We start from the raw sequence: 16124 nt of genomic DNA on the forward strand, positions 1-16124 counted from the left end.
TCTAAGTTTCCGGCTTAAAAGGCGTGATAGACATGTCGCAGAAAGCTGAAAAGTGTGCAACGAAGTTATTTTCCCATTATTTTGCTAACTGTAGGCTCCAGTAAAATGTTGCAGTGCTCTTCACTTCTTGCTTGGTAGTGCGCACTGACGTACCCCGCTGCTTGACAAGCGAATCCCGCAAGCCATGGCTGACCACGCGTCCGTGTAGCCATATGTACGCATAATGCATGCGAAACGACGGTCGAGTATTGGACACAACCTGACGACGCTAGCGATACAAGGCGCCGCACCCGTGCATGTGCGGACTGTGCAAAAAAGATACGCAAACCAGTCTCTCGCTATGCCACGGCCGCCAATGTTTCAAGGACGATGTGCACGCCTGACACTATTAGGTGCTGCCGTGCCTGGCCTGTGATGTGTTTTCACTGCCCACAATCTCGCACAGAGGTGAGCAGATGACGTTACTACCTTTAAGCATCACCACTGAAGTCGAGTTACGCCTAGGCAAGCTCAGCTAAAAGCATGTTGGAGACCATAGACATCGCCGCCACTCTCACACTCTATAGACTGTCATTTCAAACTCGACTTCACCAGGACCTCAAGCACGTGAATAAGCTCTCTGCTGCTCCAAGTTTACTTCGAAGCTTTCTTGAAATGCGTAATGTACCTCACTCGCGCGAAACGGACGCCGTAGCTATTTAGCACAAAGATCTAACATCGGTTGAAATGTGGGTTCGATTTCGTCACAAAGAGTAAAAATTTGGAGATAATAGGAAAGTGTCATGCAGAAAACAAAGTGCCCTGACCATGGACTTTATTCGAATTTTGGTTCACACCTTTCCCTCACTCAACTTCAGAATCGTCAGCTGAAGAATCGAATCATAAGCCGAAAACCCCGACCCTACCCATTTCGCAGATGGAAGCCTGTGACCGCACCTCAACCTCATCACATACGTTGAGGTTGAGATCCATTTGAGGGTGAGCAGGACCTATGACCAGATGGGAACCTCACGAAGTTGCTCACCTCTGCTTATTAATGCATTCTAAGTGCTATAGCGTGTTCTCTAGCGATATTATTATTTTTAAAATTATTTGTGCGACGCCGCCGTAAGCATATGCCAAACTCGTTTGTACATCTTCCAGTTCCCACGAAGACTTGGGGACAATGAAATGATCCTAGCCGCGTCATGACGTTTCTCCCTCAGCAAACATGTGGCGTCACACGCATTTGCTTTCTCTTCCTCTCAAGGATTAAGTTTTCGCGTTACTTAAGTCTCTCTCCTCGTATTTTTCGCTAGTTAGGACGCCTCCCTAGTCATTTCCGTCACCTGACATCCACACCTTCTGAATGAAGCCAAAGTTTCGCAAACCATTCTTTTTCTGCCTTTCCTCTTTATCCCGTTGTTCGTTTTCTTTCGGCTGTTTCCCTGCCGACGAGACCGTCTGCATTCCTGACCGCACCCTCCCCCTTCCCGCACGTCAGTCTTCGTCAGGCCATGGAGGAAGTCTCGGGTCGTCCGTTTCCTTGTTTGCGCGCTCCGGCGACTGCGAAACTACTTGTTGCGTCTCTCTCTGGGCCTCCCGCCTCCGCAATTTCTTTCTCCACATTTTTCTTCTCTTTTTCCCGTCTGTCTGTTTGTTACAGCTTTCCTGCACGCCTTTCGCTGCTGCCACGAGCCTCGGCGTGCGGTCGAAGAGTGAGGGTATAGAGCGCGCGGGTGGGCTCAAACAGAACGGGCTCTCGACAGCGATCGTTGGGGTTGCTGCAGGCTGACGGCGTTCGAGGTTCGTGTTTTAATGGCGTGACGTGGAATTTTCCACCAGATATCCCATACATGTATGACTCCTCACTTAGCACATTAGAAAAATTAAAGCCGTTCCACTCAATGGGAAAGCTGTCGAAAGTGAAGAGCAGTGATTCGCCATAATGGCCTGTAGCGCCGTTATCCGCTCACTGCTACCACCCAATGCAATTCAAATTTCCCGCCTTCGCAGTTCTCACGCGCCCCCTGCCTGAAACTGCACCAGCGGGAGTTCTCTTCTTTTTATGCTCGCTTTTCCTCCCGCACGTGCCGCCGTTGCATTGCCACTTTTTTTTCGCTTACTATCGTAAAAACCTACCCAACGAGAGTTCTTAACTAAATAAACGCGGCCGTGCTGCCGGTTAATTGCGTGTATTTTGCCTCAAATGTACCTACAATTTCCTTTGCGCTAAACAACGGGGAGATGTATGACAAGCGCCAGCGGTTCACGAGTCTCGAACGCTTACGAATATATAAACTGCTTGGCTTTCGAAGCCTCTGGGTCACGCCGTGACGACGGAAAGCCGTGTTGCTCTACTTGGGTCCAGCGAGCGAGAGGGCGGGCCCCTAAAGTGCTCTGCGCTTAGAATAAACACACCCACACACACGCATTCACAAACCAAGAGAATCGTCAGGCATTGACATACTTCACCGCATTGCTTGTAGGCAAGGCAGGAAGCATACTTGGTTGTTTCGGGGAACACGAATTCAAACTACGAGATACAGCGTTGCGTCGTCCCTAACGTTACAAGCGGGTTCAATGGAACCACTGCTCAGGGAGGCACAGTTGAATTTCGTACCAAACGAGTAACTAATTTGAGGACTCACACTGGGACCGTTCAATCCTTGCCCCCGCGTGGAAAATGGCGTTGCTCCGTTCTCTAACGTGGGTACTAGTGCAGTGAGGGGCGTGATCACGCTTTCCACAGTATCCTCGATAAGTATGCGAATAACTTCTCCGGCGTTACAATTGCTGGAAAAGGGACACAGAAAAATGGACGAACATTCGTTAACGCGTGTTTTGTGGGTGACCCGGCCTCTCCTTGAGGAAGGTGCTAGCTTCATCGCGTAAACAATGCCGCACATGCAGTGAGACAGGCAAATTAAAAAAAGACGCTAAATTCTTTCTCCAAATGAAGGAATTTGCGGGCACCACAGGATTGGAGAAGTTGGAAGTCAACGAGAGAGGTCTTCATCCTGGTGGTGGTGGTGGTGGTGGTGGTGGTGTTTAAGAATCGACGGAGAGAGAAGAGAGCTGTTAAGCGTGGAGATGCATTGCACGTTGCAAGTTCGTATGCTGGAAGGAAGTAGGAATGGCGGACTCTGGATGTCACACGAGGGTCCCGGCGGCGCAACCCTGCAAGTTAAGCAGCAACGCTACTATGAGCGGCTGCGTGTCTACTGACAGCGATGCCGACAGGCAGAACATTTTCAAATGCGTAGAGTCCGCACAACTTGCCCTTAGTGGAGTCTTGCACATCAGAGACGGTCGGCAGGTAAACGGGTTCGGCGTATGTGCACGTCGCGCTATATATATATCTATACCGTATTGCGGCACACACGACATCCTCGTACGTTTCTCCCAAAGGCGCCGGCTGGATACGATAACGACGCGTTGCGTAAGAGGCGACGGCGCATGGTCGCCCACTCTTCGCCGCCACCTTCCTCGTGCGTTCGCGCTGGTGGGACGAGACCATGCCCGATTTAGCGGCTGACATCATTTGCTCCTTGGCAAGGTCAGGAGGCGCTGTATAGCAGAGCAGCATACACGTCTCGCTTTCCCGGCCGCCGCATCGCCATTATCATCACCATTGCGAGGCGACCGTCTGTTCAAACGTTGCTCAACGACGCGTCGCCGTAGCGAACCTCGAAGCGATACTATAGTTTTCTCTCTCTCGTGCACCTGAACACATTTACGCCGCCTTAGTCGTTGTTACGAGTGTACGCATAAAGAAAAGTAAGCAAAAACCCCTTGTGTGCATTATGCTCAGCGAATCCGTGCGTTGTGCATGCTTCGTTCAGCCTTGAACACCTTCGTACATGCGCGACGATAGACGAGGAGTCTACCTATGCGTCGCCTACGCGCGTAGCGTCCATGTCGCTGACAAGCCTCCGCTTTGGTCTTCTTCGTACGCACACACATATTTCGCAACCGCGAAAAAGAGAAAGAGAGAGTGCAAAATAAAGAAGGAATGATCAAAGCGGGCACCCACACATGGTAGGTCTTGTCCGGGGTCGGCCGCATCCAGGCGGACAAGTAGCCTTTCATGTTTTCAGCTCGCAGTTGCAAAGTCAAGTCTATACGTACACAAAAATACTGCGGGGCAGTGATCAAGCGTAATCAGTCCTCGTGGGCACGGTGACTTTGCGTCCCAACAGACAATGATGAAAAAGAAAGGAAGTGCTGCGTTTCATGTTTCATCGTATGTGATGATTTGGTATTCTCCACACGGACGTTTTCCAACACCCAAAGGCGAACGAGGGCCTTTTTAGGGCACCTGCGCTGGCATAGGTGTAGAGCTTTATCTGGCGTACACATCGGGAGACTGCCGTTTAATCGCGGCAGCGCCTCGTCGCCAGCGACGATGTTTTCGCTCTCAGCTTGGTCGTAGGAGCTTGACATGGAGCCAGAACTATGATACACGTGCGGCATTGCCCGAGCCTTGCTCAACAACGTGTTCTGTCTCACCCTCGATGATGCAGTTAGTCACTGTCGTCAGGCGTGGTATAATAGTGATAGCGGAGCCATCAAGGGGACACGTATAATAACGACCGCTTATAATGCGCCCCTTTTATTCTGTCGTAACAATTCAGGGTTTGATAATAAAGAAAGTAGAAGAAACAAAATGCCAAGAAGCGCCTGCTCTCACATTTTTTATTTTCACTGGTTCCTCTCGGGTGCCCATACAGCATCAGCGTCCACCGATTGTACAGAAAGTATCAACACCTAAAGTTGACACGCATCTACACATGTAGGTGCCACGCATCGAGCAGGCGCGAGTGTGTGCACGTCAGCACGCAAGGCTCACTGTCTCGAATATCATCTTTTTTTTTCTTACGAATGCAACTTGTAAGCGACAGTTTCATCGGCGCGCTCATGCGTGAAGCCCCTCGGATGCTTTCTCTTTCTATGATTGCCTTTCTTTGTCCGAGCGGTGGCCTTCTATGTTCAGAGTTGCTTCGCCGCAGACGCCGGACCGAGCGGCGACATTGAGCGAATTTAGTGGGAGAGAGGAAAAAAAAAAGAAGGACATCGTGCAGGTTCGATAGCGCTTAATAGTGAGGACCTCGCGATAACGACGCCGGGGCGGCTTGACAGGAATTGCCGTACGAAGTGGCGGTCTCACTCACTCTTTCTCTCTCGAAGGTGCCCCGTACGAACGAAGGAGGCCTCGGTGGGTGGTGGAAAGCGTTCGGTGGGTGTCGCATTCGCGAGCATCGTCATTATGCGTTCGCTGGGGAATTCGTTAAGTGGCTGTAGCCGTGGGACGTTATCATTATCCGCGCGGGTACCGGTGTCGTGGCCTGTTGTGTAAGCTCGCGCGGATTTTATGTTCGTCGCAAAGGGAAGCGGGAGGTGGGGTGAAGGAGGGGGATACGGTGTCGGCAACATTGTATGAGCTTCGTTTGTTGCAAATCGATCAACTTTTGCGTGTCTGGATTACCGTGTTAATGTTTCTCGGGGCCCTACAGGTTCAAAACTTCGATTAAGGTGGGCAGCTGGTTTTGTAGGATGTGAAGCGCGACCACCTTTCAGGCATGTTTCAACCAGCATAAAGAAAGAAAGAAAGAAAGGAGAGAGAGAGAGAGAGAGAGAGAGAGAGAGAGAGAGAGAGAGAGAGAGAGAGAGAGAGAGAGAGAGAGAGAGAGAGAGAGAGCACTTCTCGAACTCCACTATATTTAGGCACACAGTCGTCGGTCGTCGGGCGCAGTTCGTTCCTTTCACGCAATGACATAGTTCACCGCACAAGGTCGACCTCCAGCCCTTTGCCTCCCGGCCAGCAAGCATGCAAGGATTCGTGACTATCAATACAACACATTTACCTTTCTTTTTAAAGCATACAGCGCAATCATAAACCCGTGTACGAGCGCATAACGTCTACCACTGCGTTGTACGCACACACGCGCGAAGCACTGTTCTGAATCAAAGTAAGCCCGGGACGGAAAAAGCGGGCAGGAAGCGGGAACAAATTAACCGGAAGCGCACTCATGCGGGCAGGCGCACACATAACGGTGCGCGCGCGCAGATTACGCGCGCCAGACGACCTCCAAGGCCGAACCCGGGCGCGCGAGGGAACAACTCATCCGTGCACCGGTTACGGCAAAACTTCCGCGCACCGAGGGGTACATAAATAGAGCGCGCTCGCCTATAGCAATAGATGGGAGAGTGCGGACAACTATAGGCGCGCAAGTGGAGCTTTCGATTGCCCTTGACTTCGAGAGAGGACGCAGGGCGTATACAAAAGCGTGGATTGTGTAAGCAGGCAATGCAACAGCCGTGCTGCGTGCCTTGGACCGATGTCTTTCTGCGACCGCGTTCTTTGCATTGACGCTCCTGTTTTACACTTGCCTTCGGTGGTGGGGTCCTGTGTGTTTGATGTGAGCGTAAACTTCGCCCGCGATCATTCAGGGATGACCGCACGGGTCGTACGAGTGTGATTTCATATAGGAAGCCTTTTCGTGCGGTATGTGCTGCTCGAGCGCGTACACATTGCGAAGTAACAGCACATGCAGGCTCGATTGATGTCCACTCAGAAGTGTTCGTAGAGGTAGGAATACACGCTGAGTGCGTGCATGAGTGCACTCAGAACGCACGCGGAGTGCGCTCAGGCGTGCACTCAGCGTATATTCTGAGTACCATGCAGTTGTGTTTGACAAAAAATCGTATAAGGGAATATGACTTGAGATTAAACAATGGCTTCTCAGCGAACGCTGAAGTAGCGTTAGATGGCGTCGAAACGTTACTGAAGCATCGATAGATGGTCGTTAACCGGAGGTTGCTTGAACGAAACTGCAGCTTAATAATAAATAATGCAGTAACGACCGTCTGGAGTTTTTTGTGAACGGAATTCCCAGTAAACAAAACTCCTAAAGAATGAAGCAAATTTTGCTGTCTCGTTCGGGTACGTTTAACGAAATTCCGCTGTAACCGGAAAGTGAGGCGGGGAAAAATTCTTATCCTCTTAATTTGGACCTGAAGCATACGTCGCAAAAACTAAACTGAAACCAACCGTCATACAGGCTGAGACCACTTTCTATGAACCCTCAGAAAACGAAAATAAAAAAGGCAAGGAATTTTTGGATATGCTCAAGGTTTCTGTTGAAAGGACGGCTTTATCGCATTGTATCCGACGCTGCGCCTCCTGTTTTTTAAGACTAAATGCTGGAATCGTACATGTCGTGCAAGGCTTATTTTCGCAAAATTTTCGACCCGTGGTCACTGTACTTTGGCACAGTGTATTTGGTTGTGTGTCATCGCCAGCTCCGTTTTGGTGGGCCACATATATACTGAGTGGTGCACATGAGGGGGCAAAAGTAATATTAGAGAAGCCGCGTGAAGGTAATCACAACTATACTTATCAATATATTACTAATAATCTAAACTATTTCTCAGAAATGAATGTTTAAGTATGGTAATAAGCAAAGAAGTCTAAATTTTGATAAGGGTCACTTCAAGAAAAAAATGCGGGCTTTCGGCATCATTGTTGGGCAGTAGCTTTTTCACTTTCCTTTTTTTTTAAATTTTGCTGCGTGTTTATGTTTTTGTGCGTATACGTTCACCTCCGTCAAGGATTTGGATCTGATGTTCAAATATCTCAAAATCAGATAACCGCCACTTATAAAAAAGACAATGGCCCGCGTACCCCCTACCCCTCTTGTTCTGATCCTCTCTCTTTCTCTCTCTCTCTATCCCTTTATCAAACAAATTCTGCGCAGTCTTGCTCAAGCTCATTTTACTCAAAATCGGTCAGGGTCCGTTATATATGCGCGGCACCCACAAAGCTGTCTACTCGTGCTCTTTCACACTATCTCTACGAGTCGTATTTTATCAACGAGTGCATTTAAGCACACATGTATAGTGCCTGTTTAGAGTTCCCGGAAGGAACATTTATACCGGAAGACGTTGCTACTTTACACACTGCGTTGCGGATTATTTGCTGTTAGAAGAGGAGTACTCGATGTCGTGAATATTTAGCCCGTTAGCCACGAACACTGAGCACTTTTCTTTTCCCCGTCTTTCTTTTGTTCTCTTTTCTGTCGTTGGTCCAGTTTAAAGACGAAGGAGGCTCACCGGCACAGCTTCTTCCATCTCGGACGCACTGTCCTCATCTAATACAATGTATATCGCTCCCGGGAATCTACGTCGGCGGCTGAAAAGTGCTCTGTTTGCACATAATTGGGCGCACGAAACGCACACGTCATGGCCGGTGCAACGAGAGCGGCCCGCAAGCGCTGCAGCGGCGTGCAGAGCAGCGCCTTTGGGAGCAAGGACCCTCTCGGGGGTCAAGCGAACGCGAGAGCAATCTCTGGCAGCCGTGGCCGGTCCGGCGTTGTTACCGGCGAGCATTATCTCCGAGGGGTCCGCTATGCGCCGGTCTCGACGACGCGCATGGCTGCAGCAGTGGCCCAGGAGGAGGATGGGAGGAGGAGGAGGAGAAAGAAGAAACAAGAAAGATAAAAAAGAGCCGGCCACCACGGTCCGTCGGGCACGACGACGCAAGCTCATCTTCCTCGGCGAGGAGAGAGAGGCTTGGAGCCGGCGATGTGCCGCAGGAAGTGTAGGCCACAGAAACGCGTGCGTCACTTCCGGGAGCTCTCCCTTGGACTGCGGGTAATCCGTTACAAAGCAGTTTTGCAAACACCGCACGGGCCGCCATATCCCCAGTCTTATGCGCGAGCGCGCGTGTTTGTTGGATAACGTCGAGAAAGATGCCGAATCTTTTTTCGTCCTCTCCTCCGTGCGGTGCCCTTGGGAGGGGGTGCCGGCCCGTGGGACCGCGGTGTCCTTTCCAGGAGAGAATGGCACAGAGAAGGCGAAGAAGGAGTTCAGTGTCGGCGTCGCCGCCCGCGCGTGTTGCTCTCAGTGCTGCGGCGTCTTCCCCGCTATCTCCCCTTGCTGCACCCTCGTTTGGAGGAAGCTGGATCGTGACGTCGTGAGAAACACGACACGACGCTCTTCGACCTGAAGTGACACTCGGAATTTGGGGGTAAAGAGAATAGGAGAGAACAATACAGAGAGGAAAAAGCGTTGATGAAGAGAAAATAAAAGCTCTCCCATGAAGTGTCGCGTGGGTCACGACAAACCTTGTGCCGGCAGTGGGGACGAGATGAGAGGACGCGTGAGAAAATGAAGTAGCATTGAAAAAGGAAGAAAATATTTGCCACCGTGACCGGGGTTACGTGATGTCACGTTATGCTGAAGATGAGCGACGATCGAGCTGTATAGTTGGTCTTTCGGGTACCTGTGGGCCATTCCTTCCCGTTTCTATCCCTTCAGTCAGTCTCTGAATAAGTGCCCGGTATAAAGGCCGACTGCAAGGAAGCGGCGAACAGCGCCTGTTTAAACACGGTGCTACGAGCTTTGAAGTGACTATCTTCGTGTTTTATAAACTTAGTATCCTGACTATCCTGATGCTCTCCGAGCTACCTGCTCCAGTTGGTGCGTAGCTGCTTGTGGAGATTAACCGCCGCTTCTCTCTTCGCTTTCTGTATAGTGTTACATGCCCTGCCGAGAAACGCAACCTACGTGTGCGTTTTTCGAATAGAAAGAAAATTACACTCCCTTAACTACACAATATGCCCGGAGTGTTTCTCAATAGAGATAAAACGCTCACAGAACAGTTAGGTTCCTCTTTCTTTGTTTCTTTGTTTCCTTTTTTCTTTCTTTCATTCTTCCTTCCTTCATTCATTTGTTTCGTTTTTTCTTTCTCTCTCACTTCCTTCTCCTTTTTTTGTTCCTTTGTTTCTTCGCTCGTTCGTTCTTTACCTCAACTAAGTTATTCGGTGGCTCCGCAACACATTGGTAAAGAATCCTTCTCACTATCCCTCCGAAAAAAAAATGGACAAACAAAATGGCGTTGTGAGGTATGGCACTCGGAGAAAGTGAAGACATGAAAGCAGAGACGAGCCTCCCGGACGCGTCCATTAACCTCAGTCGCGTCTAGCCATACGACCGACCTGTGCCCACGGAGCATACGCCCGTCATGCGCCACAAGATGCATGCACTGACCACGGCATCCGTGTCCAGTAATGACATCATCGCCTCCTCCTTCCGTCCACGCATGCTCGCCAACAAACACGAGCGTACACCAATGCAGTAAAGCGGACTGGGTGCGGGACGCGGTGCGTAACCTACCCCTTAGCCTTCCGCTTATATATATATATATATATATATATATATATATATATATATATATATATATATATATATATATATATATATATATATATATATATATATATATATATATATATATATATATATATATATATATATATATATATGATTGCGCGCATACCATATACCGGGGCATGTAAGGCACATACATAGGCACATAGTGCACGGTACCCCATAGTACGTGGTCGGTGCTTATTTGCGGCGCGCACCTTGACTTTCATCTCCGACGCTCATTGCGAGGAGCAGCCGTTGCGTGTCTCTCTAATGGAGTCCTCGAAAGCGACGCGCGAGCATGCGTGCGCGCACGGCCACGGTCCGCTAGCAGCGGGGAACAACACCGCCGACCGCTCGCATTCAGCAGCTCATCGGTCCGAAGGCTCCTCCTCATCTCCGCACGGCAACCTTCACCGCGCGGCTTTCGTGCCGCCTGCACTGCCCGCTTGCAGTCATCTGCTGCGTGAAAGTGCGGGTGTGACAACGCACCCGCCGCGGGCTCTGCTAAGTGTCCCCTCCCTGATTCGAGCCGGGACAGGCCACATCTTATTCTCCGGAAGGGGGACTAATTGAGTTACGAAGCTGCGATGTCAGCTCACGTAACGCCCCCTGGCGGCCTTATGAGCTCGAAGCAGGAGATGGAGGTTGTTGATTTCAGCGATGCCTTCGGAGTCCTTACGCTTTGGAAGTTGCTGGTGTATGGCGCCATATGCGACGTGAGAAAGCTCGGACGACTGCTGATACAATCTCGAATCTTTTTGTAGCTACTCTTCGATGAAAGCGTCCAGAATTTTAACAAGGGGGGGGGGGGGAGCTGCTGCAGAAAATCGCCACAAAGACCCTCCCGCCTTCCCTTTTTTTAAACACGAAAGTGTTTTACTCCCGGATACACCAAGGTTTCGCTGACGTCATATCTGTCACGCAAATGACGGCAGTACAACGAAGCAAGCGGCCTGTAAAGGATGCACCCCTGCATAAAGGGTCTTCTTGCGGGGAAGCAACCTTATAGCACTAAAGAGTACGTTATACGCAGGGTTCGTTTCCGAGTTTTATATTTTAACACAAAAATGTTTTATGCCGGGATACACCAAGGTTTAACGGACGTCATATCCGTTGCAGAAAGGGCGCCAGTACACCTTTGCCGAAGCGACCCGCCAGCAGGACGTCGCTTGCCAAGCACACTCACAAGACAGCCGCCAACCCGCAAATCACGCTCAGCTGCAGATTTCGCTGCATATTTCACTTTCGTGTTTTACCAATTCCTATGACAGAGGAATCAACCACTTTTTTTTTTCTTTTATCTCGTTCGCGTGGACATGCGACATCGGAGTAGCACCGCTTGCATACATGCTTCTGGATATTGTTCACGACTGTTTTTTCTGTTGTAGCAGTTGAGCCCTGGCGGTTCATGGCGTGACATGATTTTGTTTATTCAGCTTAACTTAATCATTTTCTCAATCATGCTTCAAGCGCGTTGTGTAAGATGGACATACTACAGATGACTTTGTACTGCAGTTGAGACATCAACCGTTAGAGGAAAGTTTTTATATGACATCCCCGCCGTTCGTTCTAATTCCGCGGTCGCCAAGATCGATTGGTCGAGTAAATCTTCATTCAAACGAGCGAGGAACTGTTGTCATGGGTCCCGCCATGTGGAAGGACGGTCGCCAAGAAAATCCACCTTTGTCTTTCGAAACAAAGAAAACAAAGAGGAGAGAGAAGGCATGTTTTCACAAATACCCGCTGACGTAAAGCATTTCTAAAAAAACTGGCACTACTGTCGGCATCTCATCTCAGGCGACAAGTGTGTGCTCAGCGACGAAACCGCCGGCGACAATGGTTGCGGTGGGCGGCTCTCGGACGGGAGGCAATTAGTTGTTTGGTCACATAACGAGGTGGGATGATTACCGGGCCGCCGCCTCCTTGTCGCTCAAGGATAAATTTACACCGACGCATGTGCGAGCCGCCTCGTGTGTCGGAGAACAATGGAGACATTTCTCAGCGCAACCAGAAGAAAATATCTTCGTTTTTTCTTAACGGGATAATCGGTACCTGTGCGCACGCATCTGCATACTTCCCGCTGTGCGCTTCTTCGAGTTTCCCGCGTAACGTTTCCCTGAAGGCCGGAGCGTAGTTTGTGAGCCCTTAGTTTCGGTGACGAGCGGACACTCTTGTCCCCAGAGAAGATCATTTTCATGACTGCAGATGCGGCACTAGCTGTTAACCTGCGCATTCGTTAGCCACGGTGTTTCAAACTAGAAACGCCCCCTAGACAACAAGGCCCAACAGTTTTCTTATCAAACCTGTTCTCCTTTAACCGAGGGCTGTACATAGCAAATGTATGCTAGGGACCGTATTATTTTTCTAAATTTCCGAATTAAGCAAAACTTCGCTTTGAGGCTGTAAGCCACAGAACCGCGCTGCGACGTTGTTCAACATGCGCTTACACGATTTCTTCACCCTCACGTTTTCCGACCACTAGGGGTTGGGTGAACTCATCGTTTCTTTTTCCTTTGCTGGTTTTTCTTAATCCCAATTTTATTTCCTCAAATTATGCTTCAAATATCCACGTATATATACATGTCAGATTTTACGAACTTCACCCATTCCCTTTCTCTCCTGGCTTGCCATGAAGATAAAATACAACTTTGTTCAGTTGAAAGAAACTAACCTTTGGTACCTCACTCAGCTCCATTCAGCCACGAAAGATGCTTTTAAAAAAATTCAAGGCATATCCGAAAGATTTTAAATTTCGCGCTACAGTGACGTAATATTGGCAGAAGCGACGTTATATGTATACAGGTGACGTATTATAATGGCTAGAGCTAAAAATATACTTATCACTGTATTCACTGCAGGCTAGCATTACAGTAATCCGACAAAACCCCAGTACAATCGTCCAGTCTTGTTTCTTGCGGCTTAGGCCGACGGCCGCCAATAACGCGAATGAGGTTCGGTGACGTCATTATTTAAATCGCCGCAAAATGGCTATAGGAGGTCGCCACTGCTTCAGCCGTTTTTCTTAATGTCTCGGTTATTTTTGCGAAGTTTCCGATAAGATTTGTATCATTGTTATCGGGACAGAGAAGTCTTTTAACAGCGAAGCTGTTTAGCAAATAGCAATGTTTTTTTTGTGTCCGCAGTTAAAAATACCAAGAAATTGCCCAGCGCGCGCGCGTTGAGCGCGAGCCTCGCGGCGACCGCCCGGCAGTTAGCAAAATCAAGACTCGTGTGTGCGTGCATCACGACGACCGCCCAGCGTCTCCGGCACGCGTTTGTCAAGCAAAGCATACCCACTTAGGGAGATCGACCAAGATTGAAAAAAAAAAAAAAGACTACCGCGTTCGCCGTAATCGTGGCAACACTTGCTCGGAACGAGAAAGACACGTCATAGCGTGCGCCCCTCCAAGCTGATGTCCAATGAGTTGATGTACACTTCCAAAAAAATGAAAGAAGCTCACACTTATAGCAACCATGATGGAGTAAAGGTCGTTGCGGCAGCGAAGAAGAAGCAAATCGGCTGCAATCGTGGACTGAAACCTTCGTGATGGTCGTGAAGGTTGCGTACAGCTTCGCTACCTTCAAGTCTTCCGCGTTAGTGAGAGCTTTTTTCATTTTTTTAATGAACCAAATTTGTATTTTGTCTTCAGGGTCCCTTTAACGCGTTGTTCAGTGCCCTCTTGAGACTCACAGCGCCTTTTCCCAGACACTGCTACGTATACACGACAACAAAGGGCGTACATGTTCGCCGTGTGGACAGTATTGCTGTGTCCCTCAGCCCAATGTCTCCGAGTCGTCGCGCTCCAAGTTTACCCGGACAACCGGTTTCCCGGACTTCCGGCAGTTGGCGCCGGGTCTCTCCCGCGCCCCAATCTTACCTCTTCCGAGCGTGCGAATCTAAGCGTGTACACTTTCGGTACGCGATAGCCCGCGAGTCCACACCGTAGCACCAGGCCGCCATCTGTTCGAAGAACTGTAAAAGTACAGACACACACTACGAGCCCGATAAGGGCCGGTTCAGTCAGCACTGTGTGCTGTTCGTGGAACGGCGATTCGGGGAAAAAGGATGCAGCGTAATAGACTCCGTACGCTGCACGTACACGCACGCACACGCACGCACACGCACACACACACCCCGCCGAGAGAGTCCAGCGCGCGTGCCTGCAGAGTAACGGAGCTTATCCCGTCTGAAATCGTTTCACGGTCGGCCGTCCTCACACCCGGAAGAGGCTCGGGCCTCGGAGGAAGAAGGCACGCGCTGGGGGGCCGCTTATATAACGCTATAAGCCGACCAGAAGATAGACGGCCGAAGGAGGAACACTATCGCACAAAGAAAAGCGCCGGCATTGTATGCAGCGGCGGCCTGCAGAGGTGGCGGCGGCAAGAGCGAGCGAGACCTTATATAGCGGAGCGGAGTTGGCGATCGGAGTTCGCGGCCACTGATGCGGAGTATGCTATGGCGGGTCGCCTGGTCAACGAGTCCTTGGTGCATGCGCGCACGCGAGTGCGCCGTTATCTGCCGACGCTTCGTTTCGTTTCGTTCCGTTCCGTTCGTATACGTGCCGAGAGCTCGCGCCGAGTGCACTGGCTCGTGTCCGCGCGTGGGAGCGATGCGCGCTGGGCCGTTTTCTTCTTCCCGCGTACTGAGCGGTCCACGAACGTCACTTGCGCAGTAAATGCAACGGCAACCCTCTCTCCCTCTTAGTTCCGCTCCGGTGAGAGTCTGACCTTCCGCCGAACTGTGCGAAAGTGCACCGCGGGGAAAGAACGCACGGTCACGAGCTGTGTACGTGCGTGTGGGTTGGTTACTTTAAGCGATTTTTTGACGTTGTAGGGGTTTACGTTGCTGCGCTGATTGATTGATTGATTGATTGATTGATTGATTGATTGATTGATTGATTGATTGATTGATTGATTGATTGATTGGCATTTCCTTGTTGCGGGGAAGTTATTAAATCCACGCGGGCAGCACTACGTCACTCTGCTGTATGCAGCAGGCCCCAGCAGTTTTAGAGCCTCAGCTACGCCGTGTTTCGCAATGTCATTCATCGCGTCGCAATGATTTTGAGCCACCGAAACGCAAGTGCGGCTGGTGTGACGTCACGCCACGTGATCTGCTGCGGAGAGGCATCGCAGCTGCGCTCGCTCGGAGCCTGGCTGTTGTGGTACCACGTGACTACGCGAGGGTTTAACGGCTGCTTCGCAGGAGCTTGGCCGCTCAGAGTCAGCATGGAACGCGAGTGACATAACTTTCATGAACACTGTGTGTGTAGTTTTTGCAAAAACAGGCCAAACAGACCTTTCGCTAGCCATAACTAGGTTTACAAGCGTTAAACGTGAACCATTTTCTCCAGATTGGTAGAAATCCAATTCCTGTCTCATATTCGTCTCACATTGCAGCGCAGCTTAGGCGCGGCATTCAGCATTCAGGCTAAGATAGAGATTTTGCATTTAAATGACGTCGTCCCGTGGTATACGTTCAGAGTTCAATCTGGCGAGGCTTAACGCCTCGACGCTTCGAATGAATCCTAAGGCGCGTCGCTGTTGGTTGCGACGAATTACTTTCGCCCATGTGTAAGTTCTCCCACCGTGCGTACACATCTCATACTCGTAAGCGTCCTAATATTTCACGTACATTGAATGTACTGGGTCTATAATTGATACCGAACGTGCAACCCGTGCAATTTGTCCCCATTGGCTGTGCCTGCTCTCACAGGCTGCGCATGTTCTTCTTCTTCCGTGCAGACATCAACGAGTGCGAGATTCCGGCGCTGGCAGCGCTGTGCGTGGAGAACGCCGAGTGCTGCAACCTTCCGGGGCACTACGTCTGCAAGTGCCAGCAAGGGTTCACCGGCAACGCCACCGTGGCCTGCAATGGTGAGCGTCCGCGCCCATGCGCTTTCTCAGTTGGGCAGGCGACGGACTTTTAC

At 50.3% G+C, this 16124-nt stretch overlaps 1 protein-coding gene across 1 annotated transcript in view; it reads left to right on the plus strand.

The window, feature by feature from the left end:
* The window catches only part of LOC144145822 (uncharacterized), a 310476-nt gene that overhangs the window by 196789 nt on the left and 97563 nt on the right, over positions 1 to 16124 (plus strand). The window contains exon 6 of the mRNA XM_077677578.1: positions 15940 to 16071. Coding sequence (XP_077533704.1) covers positions 15940 to 16071 — 132 coding nt within the window. The remainder of the gene's footprint in view (positions 1 to 15939; positions 16072 to 16124) is intronic.

The sequence above is a fragment of the Haemaphysalis longicornis genome, unplaced genomic scaffold, assembly GCF_048455015.1.
Source record: "Haemaphysalis longicornis isolate Haplotype H1 unplaced genomic scaffold, Haemaphysalis longicornis Haplotype H1 scaffold_7, whole genome shotgun sequence".
In the NCBI taxonomy this organism is placed as follows: domain Eukaryota; kingdom Metazoa; phylum Arthropoda; class Arachnida; order Ixodida; family Ixodidae; genus Haemaphysalis; species Haemaphysalis longicornis.